This window comes from Agelaius phoeniceus, chromosome 4, assembly GCF_051311805.1.
Source record: "Agelaius phoeniceus isolate bAgePho1 chromosome 4, bAgePho1.hap1, whole genome shotgun sequence".
In the NCBI taxonomy this organism is placed as follows: domain Eukaryota; kingdom Metazoa; phylum Chordata; class Aves; order Passeriformes; family Icteridae; genus Agelaius; species Agelaius phoeniceus.
Window position 1 is genome coordinate 1,365,875 of NC_135268.1, and position 17,217 is coordinate 1,383,091.

The 17,217-nt window shown below is 45.6% G+C and overlaps 1 protein-coding gene across 4 annotated transcripts; it reads left to right on the forward strand.

Annotated features, from left to right (window-relative positions):
* The first annotated feature begins 4,627 nt into the window (after positions 1 to 4,627).
* On the forward strand, positions 4,628 to 11,892 carry LOC143693900 (uncharacterized). Of its 4 annotated transcripts, XM_077176698.1 has the most exons (6): positions 4,628 to 4,821; positions 6,028 to 6,091; positions 6,341 to 6,367; positions 7,608 to 7,729; positions 11,467 to 11,556; positions 11,685 to 11,892. In XM_077176698.1, the coding sequence occupies exons 1-5, from the start codon at positions 4,764 to 4,766 to the stop codon at positions 11,553 to 11,555; spliced, it is 360 nt and encodes a 119-aa protein (XP_077032813.1). In that variant the 5' UTR covers positions 4,628 to 4,763; the 3' UTR covers position 11,556; positions 11,685 to 11,892. The 4 variants fall into 4 exon arrangements, with proteins under 4 accessions (XP_077032813.1, XP_077032815.1, XP_077032814.1 ...); XM_077176700.1 differs by lacking the exon at positions 6,341 to 6,367; XM_077176699.1 differs by lacking the exons at positions 11,467 to 11,556; positions 11,685 to 11,892 and adding an exon at positions 8,137 to 8,764.
* Positions 11,893 to 17,217: the final 5,325 nt, after the last annotated feature.

Genomic DNA, 17,217 nt, shown 5'->3' on the forward strand with positions numbered 1-17,217 from the left:
CTCAAAATGGCGGCCAAAAGGGCGGGGAAATCGCAGACCCGGGAGTCTGCCGCCCTGTGGCCAGAGCGCGGTACTGCAGCCCCCCGAGCCAGCGCCCTGCCCCTCGCCGCTGGCTGCCGGGGGCGGGGCAAGGACGCGGCTGCCGAGCGAGGCAAGGGCGAGGGGCGGGAGCGAGCGGCGGGCGGGGCGGGCTCGGTAAATCCTCTCTTAACATGTGCCAATGCTTCTGTCAAACTCATCAGGGCAGGACAGCGTTCAGACTGAAAGTGTGAGAAGATGTGGAGGGAGACAGAGACTCTGACAGGAGCACCGGACTCACAGTGCACGAATTTTGCTTTTGGCTTGGATTGAAACTCAGAAGTTGTAAGGAATTTGGGAAGGAGAAGGGACATTTCAGAAGGAGAAGAAGAAAAAGAAGTTGTTGTTGTTACAGCCCTGGCAAAACCTTTTGTTCTGGCTAACAAAAGAAGTTGTTGAAATAAAACAAAAGAAAAAAAGTGTGGTTTTTTTCCTTCACTGCTCTATTAATTGGTGTTATATTGTGTGTTGTTTTATTTCTTGGTCTTATTAACTCTGTGTAAATAGTTTTTTGAGTGAAGCTCACTTTCTGGACGGGTTGGTTTGTATTTGAGGTAGGCTTAATTTCAAGAGGTTTCTTTCCTAGACTTCTGATAGGTATTCCTGGGATTTTGGTTTTGTTTACTGCATGTATCAACAGAGAGATTTGGTAGGGCCAGCTGGGCTGCTGGAGTTTTGGGTGTTAATTTATGAGATGGCTTTTGTTCAATGCAGTTTTGAATTGTTGAAAGGGTTTTTAATGTAGTGGTTTTAAGGCGGTTTTTAAGAATTGTTTGTATTGTTTCATGTTGTTTGTAGTTGGTGTATGATCAGGGATATGGTGGAACTTCTTGAACGTTCTGGGTTTAGCGTTCCTAAGTTCCGATTTCTTTCTGGTTTGCTGTTTTGTTTCTGGTTTTCTTTTGGGGGACAGAGGCATTTGTATACGGTGGGTTTCTAGAGGCAATATGTCTTTCAATTTGGGTAGTGATATTTTTTAGTATTTTAATAGTTTAGATTTTTTATTTTCATGCTTTTTTTATATTTTAAAATAATTTTTATAGATTATTGGTTATTATTTGTGAGTTAGCCTAAAGGTAGAGCTTTGGGGTTTTTTTTTAGTAATGTTTAGGGTCAGTTGTAGAGTTTTGAGTTTAGTGAGTTGGTTGGATTTAATTTTTCATGGGTGTTTGTTTTTACTAGCAGTTCTGTCATTTTCCATGTGTATCTGAGTTTTTTGGGGTTTTGAGCCATTGGTTGAGGAGGAAGTTTATGATGAGAATGTACGGAGCTTTTGGGCTAGTTATAGTGGGATTTAAAGTTTCTTTACAGTTCGGTTGATTTGAGTTTTCCTTAGGGTTAAATGTCGTGGGGTCTTTGTTCTGTTAGTCCTAGAAATAGGTTTGGTTTGGATATGCTGCGATGGATGAGCGTGGGCTGCGTTCCGGTGCTGCCGAAGGTGCAGGATTTTTGTGGTTCTGATGTGTTGGGTTAATGAATTGATATGGTCTAATATATAGATTAAAGTAGAAATAAATACAAATATAAAAATAAATATAAAATGATAGTGGTAAACATAAATACAGAAAACAAATAGATAAATATATAAAACTATCATATATAGTATATTATTGTAACAGATGATAATACATAGAAATGATAGTCTATTTTATATATAAATACAAAGATACATAAATATAAGTTGTAAATATAAAAATATTTTGATAGAGTTAAAATAAATTGGGGATTTTTTGATTTTTATTAGGTTATAGGCTTGGGTTTTTTTATAAATAGAAATAATATAAAACTAAAAATCCAGATATACAAATATATAATACATATACTGAATATTAAATATTTATCTATAAATATTTAATATAAAGAAATAGAAGTAAAAGAATATATAGGATATAAAAATAATATATCTATTAATATATTCCAAGGTATTCTCTCTAATATATATCTACAAATATAATAAATGAAAATTATAAATGTAAATGTGAATATAATTATGAAAAATAAAATTATTTTTAGAATTTTAAATATGGTTTAAATCAAGGGGTGTCTTTGGTTTTTGTTTGGTTAGAGGCAGGGTTTTTATTTGAAATAATAGAAGTATTATAGAAATGTGAATCTTAAGATTGAAATCTATCTTAAGTATAGAAAGAGAAATTACAAAACTATGGATATAAATTTAAATCTAAATCTATGTCAGTAATATGAAGAGTTGTAGTATAGAATAGAAATGACCTTATGTGGCAATATAAATGATAAATGGGAATAGAAATATCAAAATATGTAAATATAGTTGGAAAGAAAGAGAATTTTTTGGCTTTTATTCTAGTAGAGGCAGGGGTTTTATTTTAAATAATACAAGTGTTACAGAAGTGAAAATCTTAACACAGAAATAGATAATCAATAAATCAAAATATGTATAAAATATAGAAATAAGTCCTCGGAATGAATGTAATATAGAATATAAATTTATTTATAATTTGACATTTATAAAGATAAATGTATCAGTAAGCAGTACACATTAATATACATTATAAATATAAATGTGAATATAAATAGGAAAACATAGGGGTAAAATCTATTTAAATACTGTCTAGAAGAAAGGGTTGGGGTTTTTTTTGGTTCTTATTGGGTTAGAGGCAGGGTTTTTATTTTAAGTAATATGGATATAGATATTACTCTTACTTGTTTCTAAAAATTGAGATAGATAATCGAGATATAAATATATATATAAATATAAAATATAAGTAAATATAAATAATAGAAGAGATGTAATATAGAATACAAATAACAGTATACATTGATATATATTTTAAATGTAAATGTGGATATGAACCTGAAAAATACAATTTAAAAAAAGATTGAAATAGAGTTGAAAAGAAAGGGGTTCTTTTTGGCTTGAATTTAGGTAGAGGCAGGGGTTTCATTTTAAATAATGTAAGCGTTACAGAAGTAAAAATCCTAACACAGAAATATATATCAAATATAGAAAGATGGGAATAAAAATATATAAATAAATAGAAGTAATAGGAACAGATATAAAATAGAATAAAAATTTATATATAAATCGGAAATTATAAATGTAAAACTAAACATTATACATCAATATACATTTGAAATATGAATGTGGATATACATATGAAATTTTTTTTTTTTTAATTTAAATACAGTCGAAATTAAAGGGGTTCTTTTTGGCTTTTATTCGGGTAGAGGCAGGGGAATTATTTTAAATACTGTAAGCGTTACAGAAGCAAAAATCCTAACAAATATATACTTACTATGTAAAAATATGTGTAAAAATATATAAATAAATTTAAGTACTAGGGATAGATGTAATATAGAATATAAATTTATTTATAAATAGAAATGTATAAATATAGATCAATACGCATTATAAATAGAAAGGTGAATATTATTCTGAAAAAATATTTTTTAAAATATTTAAATATTTTTTAAAAGAAATTGTTGGGTTTGGGTTTGGTTTTTTTTTATCCTATTAGGTTAGAGGCAGGCGGTTTTTTTTCTTCTTCCTGGTTGTTTTGGGGCATTAATTTCAGAGCAGTTTTTGGGGGGGATCGCCCCTGTTCTTTTTTGCCGCCTTGGCCGCCCGCAGCCCCAAGGCGCGCGGCGCCCCCGGCTGGGGTGGGCGGCAGTGCTGCCGCCTTGTGGGCAGAGCGCGGTACTGCAGCCCGCCGCCGCCAGGCAGCCCTCTTGGGCGTGGCGCGTGGCGGAGTTTGTTTGACCGTCTCAAAATGGCGGCCAAAAGGGCGGGAAAGCGGAGGCCCGCGGTGTGTGTATTCGGACTGCCTGCATGGAACACCGACGTCGACGCGGCCCCGACGAGATTTTCTGTGGCGTTTCAATTGCGGTGGTGGCATTCCGGGTCGCCTGAAGGGTTCGGCGTCGCGGGAAATCGTTTCTAGGGCTCGAGGTGGGTGTCGGCATTTTGATCAGGCAGCTGGCAAAACAGCTACGCCTTGGGGTCTTTCCAGGGGGCACTGGGGGCGTGGCCCGGGCGAGGCGCCGTGTCGACGAGGTGACGTCATTAGGTGGCACTCTGCCTGCAGTGCGCCGGTGCAGACGGCAGGGGGCGCTGTCAAAGTATAGACTATTTATAAGAAGAAATAAAAGTTCTATGTCACGTGCAGCTGTAGAAAATTTCAGGCTCCCAGGGAGGAAATAGTTTTCCTAAAATCATTATAGTTTTGGGGGTTTTTTTTACTCCCAGGTAGCCTGAACTTTACTACTACTGCTTTTTTTTTCTAAAGTTAAATGCAAAACCAAGATTAGAAATACAGGGAAAGAAACAAAAGGGGGAAGGATAAAAGAAGGAAAGAAGAAAGAAAAGAAAGGAGGAAAGAAAAGTGAAAAAGGGAAAGGGTGGGAGTGAAAAAGGAAGAGTGAGAGTGGAAAAGGGGGTGAAAAACAGAGTGAAAAAAAAGAAAAAAGAGTTGGAGTGGAAAAGAAAGGACATTCGGGAGGGGCGGTGCTGCCTAAGGTGCTTCCGCGCCCAGGAGCGAAGGAGCCGTTTGATCCCCTGGCAGGAGCGCAGATCCGCGGCGGGCTCAGCCTTGCGAGCAGAGAGCGCTCGACATCGCTGGCATGACACGGCTGCTGAGTGCCTCAGTGCTCGTGGCTCTTCCTTCCACGCAAACAGATGGAGCGGCATCGCTGAGCAGTAAAACACAGCGATGGCCCGGAGAATGGCGAGCGCAAGGAGCGCCGGGCTGGATCCTTCTGATGGCACAGGTGCGATCGGCAAACTCAGCCCCTTGTGCCCCTGCCCTCCCGACCCCCAGGGGAAATGCTCTCCAGCCTCGAGCTGCTGAGAGACAAAACGTGTGATTTGACACTAGGGTCCGGAAAAGGTTTCCGTTTAGATTAGCAAATGCCTCAATTGTTCTTGGTTACATCCTAGGATCGGTTTTAGGCAGTGACTTTCTACCGCTTGTCGGATTTTCTTGTGCAATGGTAAGAAAATAGACAGGTCTGATACTGGTTTCGCTTTTTTTCTACTTCATGTTCCACGTGATGCTTTTATCCGAGCAATTGTTTTAAAGTTCTACTGTAGGCGTTTATGGTTCACTTTTTTTTTCTTTGCAGCACCCCTGACTTTTTTTTTTCCCTAAATGGGCAGTAAATGTAGCTGAGTAAAATTACCTTGGTTTTCTTCCTTCTTTTTTAACTGAAATGTTTTTATTGATAATCCTATTTGAATATGCAGAAAAAGTGGGTATGTCCTGTACTATATCCCAGCTTTTCTTGTTTACAGGGTACTCAGAAAATATTTTTCCCTTAGAGTCCCACTGAAACATTCTCCGTGCAATCTCCGTTAAGGTATGGATTGACAAATAAGCCACCATCAGTTGAGATATTTGCCTGTGTACCTTTTCCTGTAATTCAGAGCTTGTGTTCTGTGGTTTTTATGATAAACCTATCAAACTTGTGAAACTGTTTTCCAAGTCTTAATCGTTGAAGGCAGCAGGAAGTGGTTTTAAAGCCTGTTCTTGACCAGATAAAGGGAAAAAGTGTGGATTTGATGCTGAACTTGTCATTTTTCATTTGACTTGCCTTGAATTATTTAGGAAGAGAGAGAACTAGAAAAAGAGAGAAATAGAATTGGTTCTTGAGCCCTCCTAAAATGCTCCCCGTGATTCTGTGTGGAGCCCAAGTGAAGGGCAATGGAACAGAGCCCTGTGCTTTAGAAGGGAATCAATTTCAACCTGATCTCCACCCAGAGTCTCCCTAACTTCTGTTTTTAAAATGCAAACTAAGTTTAGGAAGTGTTGGGAGTTAGTATTTTGGGGAAGAAATGGCAGTTGCACAAACCGTTCCATTTCCCAGAGGCTCTGGGAAGGATTCATTTTGTAAGCGCTGTAACTGCCATCGGTTGGTGCTTCGGGGTTGGAATGTGCACTTGCCCTCCTATAAAGCACTCATTCATTTGCATTTCAGTGCCAGGAGTCTGGAGAAACTGGAGAAGAGCCCAAGAGACATTTTTCATCCTGAGATACAAAAGGTAGGAAGTGACTTTTCTTTGTTTGGTTCTTTTTCTTTATGATTTCCTGGAAATAGAAGTAATTAAGTATAGATACCACTGGTTTGTTTCTTCCAGTAGCAGATAATAATAATAATCTAATACTACTTAAACTGTCTCTTTATCCATTGAACTGGCCATTTCAAATCCAAACTTCGAAACACAAATAAAACCATCATCCTTGTAGAATCTTTAATAGGAGGGGACTAAAGATGCTGCTTTTGTTGACAGGATTTATTGGTACTGGAAGAGCAAGAGGTGAGTACAAGCCTGACTACTTCTAGCTCACAGACCCGTCTGGTGAACACAGCTTTGTGTTTTGATGGGCTTATGGTGACTTGGAAATCAATTGCTCGTTACAGTCAAAAGAATTAATGTTTTTTTGAACATGACAGCAAAAATAGCTTAAAGCACCAACTTAATAATAATAGATCACCCATTTAAGGAAATAATTTTATGCTATACTATCAAAATGTAAAGGTAAATGATTATGTATTAGGAGGTGGTATGAGATGTATGTTCTAATGTGTAGCATGTATACAAAGATACACACGCACTTGCAAGTCCTTAGAGGAAACAAATTTTTACGTCTTCTGTTTGACTGTTTACCATATAATAGTTGGTTTTATGTCCAGGGGATCGGTGAATTTTAAATTTGGAGTCCTCTGTGCTAAGGATGGTCAGCTTACAGATGATGAAATGTTCAGGCATGGTGAGTTTTTCACCTTCTCCTTAATTGTTTTGTTCACCTACATAAAAAAAAAAAAAGCAAGATTAAAAAAAAAAAAGTACGCTTATTGTTTTTTACCCCGTTATGTCTGTATCCTCCGTATTTGCTGGAGCTCTGCTTACCCAGGCTTTGGGTAAAACAAGCTTTGGGTTCCTTCTGTCCCACTGGGAGTTGCCCAGTTTGGTTGCATCTGGTGAAATTCACCCTGAGCCCTTACAGAACCAGCTCAAACCACGTGAGAGCCATTCGCAGCTCTCTCAGGACACCCGGAGGAGGATGGGTGACGTTTCTGAGCATCTGGCAAGTGCACTTCTATCAAAACCCGGCCTGTGACATTGCTGGGGAAAACCCTTCTGTATCCTGAAGGGTTCCTCAAACTCTGTTGAGGATCCAGTTAGCAGTTGCTCACCTGGAGGGTTCCAGCTCCTCAAGCTAACACTTGTACTCTTGCCATGTAGTTTAGATCTATTGTAGTTTTGTTATTTTGCAAGATTTTATGTCTTTGGACAATAACGTGCATTTCACTCTTTGGAACCTCTGGGATCATTCCTTGGTGCAGCAGCACCTAATGGGACACTTGGCTGCTGTGCTGAAGGGCTTGGTTACTGGAATTGTAAATCCCGGGGAGTTTGTCAGTCTTCTGTCCCCAGGGAGGTGTCACGCTTTGTTCACCGTTGCTCTGTTTGTCGGGTGCTGCTTCTCGTCGGAGGTATTAACTTCAAACTGCCCTGTTCTTTTTTGAACTTTTTTTCCTGGTTCTCTCCGTAGGGCAGGGAAGGACTCTCGTATCCCGGTCGTCAGACTCAGCGCTGCCCGAGAAGATACAGAGACTGTAAAAATCATAAGGAGCAAATGTGACTGCAGAGGAAACAAACTGGAGAGAACAAAAGGTGATATTGTTCTCCTTCCCCTGGATTAGAAACATCCACTGCGCTTTGATGCCGGTGGCTGCCAGGGGCTCGTTAGGTCTCTTTAGGCAGGTGTAGGTGTTCACTTGTAGGTTTTCTCTCTGGACAAGTCAATTCAGACTTTGCTAAGCTTATATTTGAAAATTACTCTCTAGTTCAGTCCAGCATGACATTTTTGAATGTTGTAAAAAAACCATGTTACTTGGAAATCGCCAATGATGAGAAGCTTTAGGGAAAAATAAGATTTTGGGGTCGGGAGATAGGGGTAGAATTTTGTGGGGATGTTTGACTGAAATAAAGCACACCTTAGGCTGGCCTGGCACACTTGCAGATCCCCTATCCAACAGGAGTGCTTAGATTAGCCTGGGTGCTGCCCATTGTTTCTGTAGGAATAAATGTTTCCTGGCCTTCAGAAGTAAGCTGCTTTGAAAACCTGGAAGCTGCAGTACAGTGACAATCCACGTGCTTGGGATTCAAAGGAGATTTCAGAAGGGTGATAGGCTTTTGTCTTTTCCTACAAGTCCATGTAATCCTACGGAGGAGTTTTTAATTGCGTGCTGCCGAGTCATCCATCAGAGCCCTGTTGTACCGATCATCGTGCAAATACAAAACAAAAAATCAGAGCCTGTCCCAGCCCTTAGAGCCCAGCCCATTATTTCCTCAGGCTGCCTCTGTGTGCCATTGATACTCACCACGGGAGCGAGCTGAGGGTGGCTGCAGCTGTTGGGAGCAAACTCCTTCTCGGCACACAGCAATAGAACTGGGACGACGCCTGGGCCAGCGCCTCTCTGCTCTCGTCTCCCCAATCTCCAGCAGAGCAGCTCCGGCCCATCCGGGTGTGCGTGACCCAGTTCCCGATGGTCTGAACGCGCTGGGCAGCGCTCGGCTGCTGTGGGGGTTCAGGGAAGGCAGAGTGTGCATCATCATCCTCCTGAACCTACAGACAAACCCAAGGGAGAAGCCATAGGGTGGCAATCAGTCGCATCCATGCTAAATAAAACTCGCAGGTGTTTGTAAGGATTGTTTCTGCTTGTTCTTTGTTGTGCTTCTGTGCTTAGAAAGCGTCCCTTGAAAATGAGTTCAGTTCATCACTGGAAACTTTGTTTGCAGACCCTCACTGAGCAGAATTTGTTGCAGACTCGGTGCACGCTGTGCTGCCCTCCTGGGAGTGTGAGGAGCTCCAGCGTGCTACTTTGTGCTTTAGGACACTCTGAGGGATTTATTCCTTTTGGGATCCACGATGAGAATTCCCAAGAGAGGTAGTAATAAGGTATGAGATTGGGAAAAAGCCTGTGTCCTTGGAATGTTGTTGTTGTCAAAAGTTAATTTTTCCTTCTTCCTTAGCCAGTAGTCAGCTTTTTGCTTTATTTTTTGTGGTATCAGTATTTGATTGTTTAAAAAATTGCTTCAAAAGAACTGCAGTGGCTGGCCACCAGGACCTTGTTCAGATTTGCCTATTTGCTTGTAGCTAAAACGTTTCCATATTGTTTATCATTCTATTGAAGAAACTGCTGCCCAGTCAACTAAGAACTGAACATCTCTCTGTCTGGGACATGGGGAGAGGATTTAGGTCATGTCTTTGTTTCCAGAAAAAAGTTCCAGTGTAGTTTCTAACTAGAGGAAAAGGGGGGGGTGCAGACTCGGGGCTCTGATGCCACTGGGGGCACCCCGAGGTGCCCAGGAGAGGGAGCCCCACTGCGGTGCAGGAGCAGGTATGTTATCACGTACTAGAGAGCAAATTATAAACAGAAATATGAAAATTATAAATATAAAAATATTTTTTAAATCGTTAAATAAAACGGGCTTTGCTACTTGTCAATAGGCAGGGTATTGATTATAAAAATTATGAATAGAAACAATATGAAGGTAGAAATCTAAGTATAGAAATATATCATAAATACAGATCAAGTTTAAAATTAAAAGAAAAAATCAGTTGCAGCAGTAGATACAATACATAATATAAATAATAATTTAAATTCATGTCTAGAATATTATAGATATTATATATAATGCTTAATAGATTGCATCAAAAGAAACTATAAATAAAAATGTGAATATAATTAGACAACGTTTAGAAATATTTCAATATCTTTAAAAAGAAGGCTTTTATTGTATTTATTTGGTTAGAGATGGGGTTTATATTTGGAATAACAGAAGTATTCTAGAAATATAAATCTAACTATAGAAGGATACAATCGATAGAGAAAGATATTTCTAAAACCACAACCGAACGCCGCCGCCTTCGGGGGAATCGCACGAGCTCGGCCGAAGCAAGGCGAGAGCGGCCGACCCTGACGGCCTCGAGCGAACCGAGGCGAGGCTTCCGAGGCTGCCTGAAGCGAAGCGAGCCGAGCTCAGGCGAAGCGAGCCTGCTGCTCTCGTGCGCGCTGCTTAGCGCCAGTGCGCTCCCAGCCTAATGAGCTCCTGCCCGAGCCCGCGCTCCCGGTCGTGTCCGCGCCGTGGCCGGGCCGCCCGCGGGACGCGGCAGCGGGAGAGCCCCGAGCCGGGCGAGCTGAACGGGAGGCGGCGGCGCTTGCCCGCCCTCAGGGAGCCGAGGCGAGGCGAGCGGAGCCGAGGCGCGCCGAAGGCACAGAGCGGCTGGGAGTTGGGCCGAAGCGAGGCGAGCTCGGCCGAAGAGGCGAATGCAGGCGCCAAGAGCCGAGTTGAGGCGACAGTAGCCGAATTTAGCCGACAATAGCCGACTCGAGCCGAGCGTCTCCGGAGCGAGCCGAGCTCCGCCGAGCGTCGCAGCATCCCGGGCAGGGCGAGGCGCCGGGCCGGGCTCGGGGTGCAGCCGGGGCTCTGGGAGGCTTCCCCGCCTGTCCCTCTCTCTAGCCCTCCTTCCTTCTCCCCGTATTCGCCTTCTCTCGCTCCCTTTCCCCCATTCCCTCTCCTCCCGCAAACCCGGCTCCTTCCAGTCCTGTCCCTACCCCGCTACTCCCTTCTGTTCCCCCTGTCTCCTTCCTCTGCCCAGCCTCCGTGTACCCTCGTCCCGGGCTTTCCCTTCCCGTGCCGCTTTCCTGCACAGCCCGAGCTCCCTCGCCGCCCTTTGTCATGCCCTGCTCTCGCTCCTCTCTTCCCGTGCCCCCTTTCCTTCTTTGCCCCGCAGCCGCGGGGCTCGGGCTGCCGGAGAATAAAGCCCCGAGGGCCGGAGCCCGGCGCCCCTGGGCCCTTGCGGGAGTCCCCGCGCGGGGCCGGAGGCTCTCGGCGGATCCCCCCGTGCCGCTCAAGCAGCGCGGCCGACAGCGCCGGAGCTGCGGCTTTGCCGGCATCGCGCTGAGAGCGGCCCCCGCTCCGTGCCGGGCCGTCCCCGCCGTCTGTGCCGCTCCCTCTCTCGCTGCCCCTGGCCCGTGACAGCGAGGCTGGGCAGGAACCTCAACCCTTCTGGGGGCTGCCCCCCCTTTCTTGTTGCAGCAGAATCCCTTGCTGGGGCCATGCACGTGTGGGAAGGGCTTGGGGGAAGCGCTGCGCTGCTGTCCAGGGCAGTCGGACTCGTTCTGAGCCTTCTTTGGGGGTCAGGAATAGGGGGGGTGCAGACTCGGGGCTCTGATGCCGCTGGGGGCAGCCCAAGGTGCCCAGGAGAGGGAGCCCCACTGCGGGGCAGGAGCCGGTGGGGGGCGGGCGAGGGGTGGGGGGGTCACGCTGGGTGCCGTCCCCCAGAGGGACCCAAAGCTGCCACCAAATGCACAGGGAAATTGCATTCCAATGTCTTGGAACAGAGGCTCATCGGAAGTTTTCTCAGCTGTCCAAGCACAGAGCCCTGGAGCCAAGTCAGCCTGAGCTGCTGCGTGCTTGCTGTGAGCCTTGAGGTGAGCGCGCATCATTGCGGGCTCGGGATCGATTGAAATGCGCTAAGGAAACCAGCTCTGGGGAGGGAGGGAGGCAGGGAGGGAAATGCTCTCTTAACATGTGCCAATGCTTCTGTCAAACGTAGCAGGGCAGGACAGCGTTCAGACTGAAAGTGTAAGAAGATGTGGAGTGAGACAGAGAATCTGACAGGAGCACCGGACTCACAAGTGCACGAATTTTGCTTTTTGCTTGGATTTAAACTCAGAAGTTGTAAGGAATTTGGGAAGGAGAAGGGACATTTCAGAAGGAGAGGAAGTTGCAGTCCTGGCAAAATCTTTTGTTCTAGCTAATAAAGAAGTGAGTTTAAAAAATAGAAAAAAAAAGTGGTTTTTTTTTTTTCCTTCACTGTGATTTTCATTGGTGATATATGGTGTGTTGTTTTAATTCTTGGTCTTATTAACTCTGTGTAAATAGTTTTTTGAGTGAAGCTCACTTTCTGGACGGGTTGGTTTGTATTTGAGGTACGATTAATTTCAAGAGGTTTCTTTCCTACACTTCTGACAGGTATTCCTGGGAATTTGGTTTTGTTTACTGCATGTATCAACAGAGAGATTTGGTAGGGCCAGCTGGGCTGCTGGAGTTTTGGGTGTTAATTTATTAGATGGCTTTTGTTAGATGCAGTTTTGAATTGTTGAAAGGGTTTTTAATGTAGTGGTTTTAAGGCGGTTTTTAAGAATTGTTTGTATTGTTTCATGTTGTTTGTAGTTGGTGTATGATCAGGGATATGGTGGAACTTCTTGAACGTTCTGGGTTTAGCGTTCCTAAGTTCCGATTTCTTTCTGGTTTGATTTTTTTTTTAATTTTTATTTTTTGAGACAGGGGCATTTATATGGTGGGTTTTTATAGGCAATATGTTTTTAAATTTGGGTAATGATATTTTTTAGTATTTTAATAGGTTAGAGTTTTTATTTTCATGCTTTTATTTATTTTTTAATTTTTAAAAATAATTTTTATAGATTATGCTAACTCACAAATAATAACCAATAAAGGTAGAGCTTTGGGGGCTTTTTTTAGTAATGTTTAGGGTCAGTTGTAGAGTTTTGAGTTTAGTGAGTTGGTTTGATTTTTTTAATGGGTGTTTGTTTTTACTAGCAGTTCTGTCATTTTCCATGTGTATCTGAGTTTTTTGGGTTTCTGAGCCATTGCTTTAGGAGGAAGTTTATGATGAGAATGTACGGAGCTTTTGGACTAGTTATAGTGGGATTTAAAGTTTCTTTACAGTTCGGTTGGTTTGAGTTTTCCTTAGGGTTAAATGTCGTGGGGTCTTTGTTCTGTTAGTCCTAGAAATAGGTTTTGTTTGGATATGCTGCGATGGGATGAGCGTGGGCTGCGTACCGGTGCTGACGAAGGTGCGGTATTTGTGTGGTTCTGATGCGTTGGGTTAATGAATTGATATGGTCTAATATATAGATTAAAGTAGAAATAAATACAAATATAAAAATAAATATAAAATGATAGTGGTAAACATAAATACAGAAAACAAATAGATAAATATATAAAACTATCATATATAGTATATTATTGTAACAGATGATAATACATAGAAATGATAGTCTATTTTATATATATATCCAAAGATATATAAAGATAGATTGTAAATATAAAAATATTTAAATGTAGTTAAAATAAATCTGGGAGTTTTTGATTTGATTTGGTTATAGGCTGGGTTTTTCTATAAATAATTAAAATAATATAAAAATAGAAATACAAATATATATTATAGATACCAATATCTATAAATATTTATTATAAATAAATATAAGAAATATATAAAAATGATATATCTATTTTTATATTATTTATATTATTTATTTTAAAAAACGCCGTCCTCTGTGCAGTCTGTCACAGTTGCCCACAGTCTGTCGTGCTGCTTACAGAAGTGCCAAAAGCCAAAACCTTGAGGAACAGACCTTAATGTGACTCTATAAATGGCTTTAATAATCCCTTCCTTTCTTGTTTTCTTTTTGAGGCAATCCTGATTGCCTTTGGTTTTCTCTAGCCAGAGTTAATCCAAAATCTGTCTCTTCAGGCCCCTTTCTGGCCTTGCCTAGAGCACAGCACACTTTGTTCCCCCTTGAATGTTTCTCCTGGCTGGTGAGGCCATGAAAGGAGTGGGAGATGATGTGAGAGGAGCTCAGTGCGGGGCAATTGCAGAGTTCCTCGCTCTCCCCTGTGCAATAAGGAGGGGAGCAGTGCCCAGCAGGCAGACGATGGAACGAGCGGAGATGCCTTGTGAGGAAGGCAGAAGGAATTAATGTCTGCAGGAGCCCAGGGAGCGCTGGGGCTGTAACTGGGAGATGCACAGCAGACATTCTCCCCACACAGGGCAGGGCCGGTTTCTCCTGTTTCTGGGCAATGCCGGGGTGGCTGTCACTGCTGCTGCCACTGGAACTCTCAGCCCAGGGCTCAGGCCATCATCGCCAGCAATCATCTCTGCCAGCTCATGGGCATTGCTGAATGTCTCCTGTGCTGCTCAGTGACGCTCAGCAGCCTCAGTTCTGCTCAAAATCATTTCAGTGGGAGCTATGAGGCACAAAAATGCTGAGACCGATTTCACAGAGCCACCTGTCCCTCGTGAGTGCAGGGTGCAATCCCAGCAGAGCAGGGGCAGCTCTCCCTGGCTGTGCTTTCTCTCAGCACCTGAATGACCCTCAGTGGTTGGCAGGAAAGGGGCTCCAGTAAAGTGCCTCCTTTCTCCTCTTCCTGGAGTCCCAGCTGCAGAAAGAACTGAGCAGTGGGGTGCAATCCTTGTTTGAAATGGCTGAGAATGAACCTCGATCCCAGCCTCAGAACTGAGCCCCGATCGTTGCGTTTGCCTTCTCCTGGGTGCGCTGCAGTCGCTGCCGTGCCCCAGGGCAGGGATTTGTGTGCCAGCCTTAGCAGGCTGAAGTGTTGGAGATCTCTGGGTGGGCAGGAAATGGAATGGGCTGCCTTGGCCGCACCTGCTCCTGCCAGCTGGATCCAATATCCATGGGGGACTTTGCAGGCACCGCGTGCCTCAGTCCCGCTCCTCAGGACAGGCTCCCAGCTCTGCCCTGGCACTGATCCGGGAGCTCTGGGACACCAAGGGTTTGGAGCGGCCCCTGAGCCTCGGCAATGCCTGCAGGGCTGGAGGCTTCCCTGGGCCAGGGCAGGGAATCCCTGCTCGTTCCCAGGCGGGAATGCCCGGGCTGGAGCAGCTGGGAGGCATGGCCCATGGAAAGGGACGCGAGCTAAAGGGCGAGAGCTCCGGGGAAAGCAGCGGCTGCCAAGGGAGCTGAGCCAGAGGCAGCCCGGGCAGGGCAGAGGATGGGAATCCTGAAAGGTGAACGTGCCCAGGCCGGCAAAGGGCAGAAAGCAAAAGTCCAAGCCAGCAAAAGACAACGTAAACCGTGGAGATAAAAAGACTCTTAAATTTGCCTTTTCTTAATGAAATAAATCCAGCTGGAACAACAGAAATAAAAGCAGTGGGAAGGATCATACCAACAGGCGGGGTTTTGCTCAGCTCTGCTTTGCTTTGATTCCACTACAAAAGATCAAGGCTTCTCAGGAAGATGGAAATGAACACATAGGTTGATCCAAGAGCAGTGAAAAGTGGGAATGAGGCACTTTTAGCGCCAGGAATGGCTCTGCCCTTGTGCGCTAAGAGAGCTTCAGCAGCAATTCCCGCTTTGGTGACATTTTCCAACAACGTGGATTTTCTACAGGGGCAGACTTGGAAAAGAGCAGCTCCACGTTGAGATCATGTTGAGAGCTGCTCCTGAGTGTCACAGCTGCAGCTCCCCAGAAGCTGAACTGTTCACTGCAGAAAGAAGGAGAGGCAATTTGTTTTGCCATTCTCAGTGTGCTAACAATGTGTGCCATGCAAAGGTCACGAGCAGAGATGGCAGCAGGCTTTGCTCTGAGAAGCAGAACAGGTTGGATTTAGGGCATCCTAATGAGATTGGAGTGAGACAAAAGCTCAGCTGCTAGGAGCAGAGGAGCACGTGGATCCATCCAGGGATTTCTGTCATGGAAAGCTAAATAGGCAAAGATCTGGCATCAGCTTTAATTGATGGCTGTCAGCTTTCCGCTTTTGAGACCTAGTCAGTGGCACGGTATTGGCCAGAGTTTTAAAAAGAAAATGGCATCAGGTGTTATGAATCTTAGCTAGGTGTGATTGCGTAAAGAAGGAAAGGAGAACAGCGCTGTTTCTCTTTGTTTTGGAGCCTGCAGCCATGGTGGCTGCTTTGCACAGTGCACGTTGGTAGCGGTCGGTGTGCGAGAGTCTGTCAAATGAATATGAAAGCTTCTGGCCATGCCTTGATCCCGCGCAAGGAGCACAGAGCGAGTTCTCCCCTCAGGAGCAGCCCTGTCGGCCGGCAGTGCCGGCTCCTCCCGGGCACTGCCATGCGCCTCCTCCTCCTGGCGGAGCCCGAGCAGAGCCCGCGTCCCCGAGTCCCCGGGCGGGATGCGAGTCCCGGGCTCGGGCCCGTCCCTCTGCTCCCGCTCAGTGCAAGGGGCTCGGTGCCGGCTGCTGCCGAGCCCCGGCCGCTGGGGCTCCGCTTCCTCTGCCAAAGCTGCCGCTGTCCCTGAGCGAGGCGGGGCAGCTGCCATGGCCCGGGAGCGCGGCCATCCTTGGCGAGCTGCTCCTTCCCGGCGGCGGCAGCTGGGAGCTGCCTCAGCCTGAGCTCAGGAGCCGGGCAGGAGCGCCCGGATCGTCACCCGCTGCTGCCCGCTCCGGCCCGGGCACCGGGCACCCCTTCGCTTCCCCCGGGCCGAGCGGATCCGGGGCTGTTCCCCGCGCCGCGGCAGCGCCCGGAGCCACGAGCGGCATCGCTCCGTGAGCCGGAGGCGGCGCAACAAACCCGGCTGGGGATAATGGGATATCGCAGTGCTGGGATAACGCGGTATTGCAAACAGGCTGCATTTGATGGCATCCTTTCAGGGCAGGCTTCCTACCTTCTAATGCCACGGGTGGGTTTTTTGCTAGCCTGCAGCAGTTCTCACTAGAGAATCAAATGTGTGAGAGGTCCATTCCCTGTGACCATCTGTGGGGATGTCCGCAGTCAATTCCACGACCCTGTGAACTGAGACTAATAAATTGGGCATTTTTCTCGTCTCAGAATCGAAGTCTTAAGTCCTGTGAGTTGTTTGGGGTTTTTTTTTTGGTTTTTTTTTTGTTTGTTTGTTTGTTTGTTTGGTTTTTTTTTTTTGTGGTGGTGAAGGTGAGGAGGGCTCAGGGACAAAGTCCTCCGCTGCTGGCACTTGGACCCAGTCGCAGCTGGCCAGGCCGAGGGCTGTGAAGCCGGGACTTGAGCCCTGTGTTTCGGGGGTGCAGAACGAGGCTCGCCCAGGCCTGGAGCACAGAGGCCGAGTCCTGCATGTTGGGGCCCGGGGCCAGAGCCCAAATGCTGCGTGCGAGTGCTCGGAAGGCGGAGCCCCGGCCCGGCGCTGTCCGGGCCCGGCCCCGGCCTGACGGGGGCGGCTTCGGGGCTGAGAGAAGCGCTCAGGCGCTCCCTCGTGGCGCTCGGCAGCGGAGGCCGAGCTCCGGCCGAGGCTCTTCCCGGAGCCGGGACACTCGTGGGGCCTCTCCCCGGTGCCGATGGGCGGGGGGTGAGGAGCCGGGAGCGCGGCGTTGCGGAGCCCGTGGGGCCGGCGTT

Bases quoted from the DNA above. Each gene is read 5' to 3' on its own strand.
- LOC143693900 (XM_077176698.1), top strand. From the start codon at position 4,764: ATGGCCCGGAGAATGGCGAGCGCAAGGAGCGCCGGGCTGGATCCTTCT. The intron at 4,822-6,027 runs GTGCGATCGGCA...TTTGCATTTCAG, and splicing joins GGATCCTTCTGATGGCACAG to TGCCAGGAGTCTGGAGAAAC. The intron at 6,092-6,340 runs GTAGGAAGTGAC...TTTTGTTGACAG, and splicing joins TTCATCCTGAGATACAAAAG to GATTTATTGGTACTGGAAGA.